The sequence below is a fragment of the Vespa velutina genome, chromosome 6 (assembly GCF_912470025.1).
Source record: "Vespa velutina chromosome 6, iVesVel2.1, whole genome shotgun sequence".
NCBI lineage: Eukaryota > Metazoa > Arthropoda > Insecta > Hymenoptera > Vespidae > Vespa > Vespa velutina.
In genome coordinates this window covers 8,059,388-8,065,051 of record NC_062193.1, presented here as the reverse complement: position 1 = coordinate 8,065,051, position 5,664 = coordinate 8,059,388, and the positions used below count along the sequence as shown (strand labels likewise).

Genomic DNA, 5,664 nt, shown 5'->3' with positions numbered 1-5,664 from the left:
GGCCAACGTGCCCTCTGGACACGTAGAGTGTCTAAGGAAAGGAGTTTTGGTTGGACGATTCAAGGAAGAAGGATGCTGTATGGTAGAGACCAAAAGAAAGAGACAAAGAGATATGCAAAGAGAGAGAGAGAGAGAGAGAGAGAGAGAGAGAGAGAGAGAGAGAGAGGAAGAGGGGATAAGGAAAAGAGTGTTCGGGCCGGAAGAGGTGGAAGAGGAGGAATAGAAGAAGATCGTCGCGAGAGAAGTGGAGGCGCTTGCGCCCTCGCTCGTACCGAGTTTCTACGTACGTTTTCGTCAGTCGGGCCTTCAACTCCGAACCGCGTAGAACGAGTCGATCGACGCGCTGCGTGAGAGATAAAACACAAGTAGATCGACGATAGACCGTTCGTAATAAATTCGGGAAAAGAAAAGAAAAGAAAAGAAAAAAAACAAAAAGAAAAAAACAAGAAAGACACGTGAAACAGGTGCGCAGATATTTGAAGTATTTTGATATCCTTGTTGAAAATTGAAAAAAAAGAAAGAAAAAAAGAAAGAAAGAAAGAAAAGAGGAAAGAAAAAGAAAATATATATATATATATATATATATATATATATATATAACAAATAGGAAAAAAAAATATGAACAGAAATACAAGGAGTAGAGAGGGACGTAAAGAAGGGGGGAAAAAAAAAAGACGGGAGGAAAGGGAACTTGGGGTCTCTCTCTCATGTGTTTTTAATTTTGCTCTTTTTCTCCATTTGTTTGATCATTTTTGCTTTTGTTTTCCTTTCTTCTGTTTCCTTTAGTTTTCTTTTCTTTTTTTTCCTTTTTTTTTTTTTTTTTTTTTTTTTTTTTAATTTCCCTCTTTCCCTCTTTCCTTCTTAACTCGCACGTTGGACTTCGTTCCTTCGTTCGCGCAAAGACGTTCCACGAGAAGTTTTCCATGAATCGTAAAGTTTTGCCGACTGAAAGTTCGCCGTTCTTTGGCAAACTCTTACGTCTAAACTGGCTACTCTCTTACATTTCCGTCGTATTTCGACTACGTAGAAAGCTTTTTTCAAGCTTTTTAAAACGGTCGCGATCTATCTAACACCCCTTTCACGCCAAACCTTCTCGCCATCCCGACGACACCGTCGTTAAGTAACAAACTTTTTTTGTCGACGGACAAACTATTAAAGAGTGAAATGTAATCTATTTTAGGGAAAGAAAAACGTAGAGAGTGATGTAGAAATAGATAAATAGAAACAGAAAGAGAAAGAGAGAGAGAGAGAGAGAGAGAGAAAAAGAGAGAAAATTTGTATTCATTTAGAAAACATACCTCAACGATTTTTCTCCCGAGGAATTCAATCCGCGAGGGCTTAACGAAACCGTTGGAATTTGTAAATTTTGTTGAAAATTCGTGGTATGTGCAACGAAGGTAAATTAATTTCCAGCGAGCATCAATGGGTGACGAAGAGAGACAGTTCGAAGGACCGACGTGTTTCGCGCGGCAAAGTGGCCGCTGTCAAGCATTGGCTTAAAATACCGAACTTGAAAATGGCATGGAGTGGGGTAGAACGTCGAATTAGGAAGATAGAGATGAACGAAGTGACGGATGAACGACGATAGGGAAAGAGAGATAGAGATAGATAGATAGATAGATAGATAGAGAGAGAGAGAGAGAGAGAGAGAGGTGACGCCGCGAAGCCTCTTCGTTCGTTCAAGGGAATCGAGAGGCACCAATGATCGTTAACGTCGTTAGCGCTAATTAATCATCGGCGCGTAGATAAATACCGGTGTATCACGGTGGTAACTAGACGCTCGAACTGGGCCCACGTCCATTGATAATTATGAACAGGCTAACTCATTAGTCGTGGGTGACATTAAACTTTCGCCTTGGCTACGAACTGCTGATTCATTGTCTATCTGTCTGTCTTTCTCTATCTCGCTCTCTCTCTCTCTCTCTCTTAGTTTATTATAAGCCAGGAAAAAAAAGGAGAGCCGAGAATATAATATCTCTAATTATTAATTAGTCACCGGGAAAGGCGTATTATCGTTTTACGAGATAGTCGTGAACTTTTTCAAAGGGGGGTGGGGGGTGGGGGGGAGGGGAAACCGAAAAAAAAAGAAGGAAAAGAAAAGAAAAAAGAGAGAAACAAAAAAAGAAGAAATATACTTCCTCTTGTCACTTTCTTTATTTTCTTTTCGTTTCTCTCTTCTTCCTTCTTCTCTTTTTCGATATTAAAACTTTTCGGATTAACAATAGAAACGTCAAAATATTCGAAATGTAAAATTCATGGATAAATTCACCGTTTTGTTAACAGGGAAAAACGATCCATTACTTGGTGACGTCCCGGAAAAAGTCACCGATCGACGGTGTCATCATTCGCCTTCGTATGTGTAATTAATCGCGAAATTTAATCGAGTACCGAATTTATACCAACGGCACTACCGATCGATCTCCCTGCGGATTAACGATCACCGACTACCAAAGATGATGCGGAAAATAGCACGTCGAGAGAAACGAGGAACGAGAGAACGAGCACGTTCCGAGAGAGAGGAAGAATAATAAAGAGAATATCATTTTTCTCGTGGATTTTCAAAGCACGAGAAGATACTGTTCTTTACTTGGCATTACTAGTTCGTAACGATAAATCAAGGAAGATAAAAGAAAAAGAAAAAAAAAAAAAAGAAAAAAAAAAAAAAGAAAAAAAAAGAAAGAAAGAAAAGAAAAGAAAAAGAAGAAGAAAGAAAAAACTCAGAAAAAAAAGGAACGAAGAAGTAAGAAAAATGAGTATAACGATTTGGCTGACAATGAGACAGTTCTTGATCGATCGTTTTACTTCTACTCTAAGCTTCCCTTAATTTTTCTAATAATAACGTTTTCTTCGAGATATATATATATATACACACATATATATATATATATGTGTGTGTTTTTTTTGTGTGTATGTGCGTGTGTATTATATACATATGTACAGAAAAAGTGAGAGATAGAGAGAAAGGAAAATATAAGATACGATACGTTTCAATGGCATTTTTTTCTTCTTTTTGAAATTCCATAAAAGGATGCAAATTAAAGATTCCTTTCAGTTTCCTCGAATCTTCGAATTGTGCATTCGGAAAAAGGATAAAGAGGAACGGGAAAGATAAAAACTAGATGGAGTAGGATATGTGAGAGAGTAGAATAATCCTCGAAAGTGGACCGCGAGATAACGGTGCTTTGCCTTGAAAAAGAAGATATTGGATCGCGGTATCGAAATAAATCTCTCGAGGCAAAGTTCTCGATGGAGAGTTCGAAAAGCTGAGAAAGAGACAGAACGTTAAGAAAGAAAAATAGAAAAGGAAAGAGAGGAAGGAAGGAAGGAAGGAAGGAAGGAAGGAAGGAAGAGAGGAAAGGAAGGAAGGAAGGAATAAAAAAGAAAGAGAAAGGATAGCGGGCGTCGACAAAGAAGAAACGAATCGAAAGGGATGACTTTTTAAGGTTAATCCTCTAAGGGTGGATTGGAAGAAAGGATAGAAAGAAAGGGAAGAGGATACAGAAAGTACATCGACGGATCTAGCGTGACTCCAGGAAAAAAAAAGAAAAAAAGAAAAAAAAAAGAAAAAAAAGAATAGAAAAAAGTGGTCCTGTGGGTGTTGGAAGTGAGAAATCGAGGACGACGCTTTGGATACGTGCGAAGACGAATGCCACGGAGATAAAGAGGACATGAGAAGAATGGCAAACGTTGATCTCTGAATCTTGTTACCTTTGAACTAATAAAAAAAAAAAAAAAAAAAAAAAGAAAAAGAAAAAGAAAGGACAGAAAGGAAGAAGAAGAAGAAGAAGAACAACAACAACAACAACAAGTAGAAGAAGGAACAAGCAAGTGTTAAAAGATTAAAGAGTACGAGTGACGAAGAAAAGGAACATTTTTCTATCGGGGTTTTTTTTTCGACGGATGATTTCGTAGTTCGTGATCTTCTTTGTTTTTTCCTTTTGTCTTGTTTTCTCTCTTTTTTTTTTTTATTTTTTGTTTTGTTTTTTTTTTGTTTTGTTTTTTTTTTTTCTTTTTTTTTTGGAAAACAGAAAGAATAAAAAAGAAGAAATAGTGCGAGGAAAGAAGGATAATAAAGATTATTTACGTATCTCGAAAGAAGATAGAAGAAGAAGGAGAGGAGAGAGAGAGAGAGAGAGAGAGAGAGAGAGAGGGAGAGAGAGTTGGTAAGTCGACGGTGATGGCATGAGGACTTTAGTAAGGACGGACTGTGGGTCCAGCGAGGAGGAGGATGAGGATGGTGGTGGGCGTGATGGTTCTGGGTCAGCTCCTGACGAGGATCTTGCTCGCGGCTCACGCTGGAGATCGGCTTGCAGCAGCTCGAAGGATACTCAGGGATGTCCCGCTAATCGACGGGTAAGTACAATGTCATAAAGATTCTTATCATCTAAATCTAAAAGAAAATCTAATGATCATTAGGATTTTATTATTTTGAAAGAGCGCTAAACGAAACAGAAAAGAATTTTTCTTAAGTAAATTAAATAAGTAAAAGGAGAAATATACTTGAGAGAAAAATAAAGAAAGAGAAAGACAAAGAACTAGAGAGAAAGAGAGAAAACAATAATAGTGAAAATAAATAGTTTTATTAATAGAAATTGGTGAGTCCACTACTTTCTCTCACTCTCTCTCTCTCTCGTTCTATCTCTATCTCTATCTCTATCTCTATCTCTATCTCTATCTCTTTCTCTGTATATCTCCGTTCCATTTCATTATTCTTAAAGATAAAAAAAAGTGCAATTTAATTGGACGCTTTTGAAGCCTCGTGCATTTTTCATACAGATAATAAGAAAGTTTCACGAGGTTGAAAGATAAAAGACGTTAGTTAATGGAGAAGTGAGAAAAAAATAAGGCGAAGAAATAGAGAAATCAAGAAGAAAAGAAATAAAGACAAGGAAAGACGAAAAGAGAGAGAGAGAGAGAGAGAGAGAGGGTGAGAGAAAGGAGGGAGGGTGAGCGAAGAAAAAGCGTAGAGAAAAAGCGCTGTAAAAGATAGTAGAATTTACTCGAGAGTAGCCCCTGGCTGTTTGATCCCTCAGTTTCTCGGGCAATCGAAACGAGAAGGAGTAGGGGTAAAGAGGAGAAGGAAGAGAAGGAAGGAAATCTAGCGAGAGAGATAGAAATATAAGAAATAGGGGGTGCAAGGGAGTCAGATACGAATTTCCGGTTCTCCTGTCTGGAACAACCTTGCGTGTCTTTCTTTCTTCCGTATCACGTTTGTGAGACTGCTTTCTTAACGTATAGATGTGCGTGAGAGAGAGAGAGAGAGAGTGTGTGTGTGTGTATCTATCGTCAGTGTATATCGGCCAAATAGGTTATCGGATCAGGAAGCAGACGAGAGTCGCCCTTTGTCATTGCAAATTGCACTCTTTCTTTGTGATCGTCTCTTCCACTTGCTACTATTATGTTATACGCACACATACACACACATACAGAGAGAGAGAGAGAGAGAGAGAGAGAGACATATAGATAAATACATAAATGTAGATCTATGTAAACGTATCAACACCTTAACCTTTTCCTTTCTCAAGATTTGAAGATTGAAATTTCGAAAGGATTTCGTAAGGGTGTTGATAAAGTGCATTCGAAGAAACACGAATGATATCACCGAGACTACTAGTAGTCGAGTGCGAGGACTCGTTGAAAACCGATAACAAGTAAAAAGCTCGT

The 5,664-nt window shown here is 38.1% G+C and overlaps 1 protein-coding gene across 3 annotated transcripts in view; it reads left to right on the top strand.

Moving 5' to 3' along the window:
- The first annotated feature begins 216 nt into the window (after positions 1–216).
- Positions 217–5,664, top strand: part of LOC124949614 (dipeptidase 1) — a 53,234-nt gene continuing 47,786 nt past the window's right edge. For 2 of the 3 annotated variants that reach the window (XM_047494967.1, XM_047494966.1), the window contains exons 1-2: positions 217–464; positions 2,284–4,353. In XM_047494967.1, coding sequence (XP_047350923.1) covers positions 4,229–4,353 — 125 coding nt within the window. In that variant the 5' untranslated portion in view covers positions 217–464; positions 2,284–4,228. The remainder of the gene's footprint in view (positions 465–2,283; positions 4,354–5,664) is intronic. The other variant, XM_047494965.1, reaches the window with a different exon arrangement.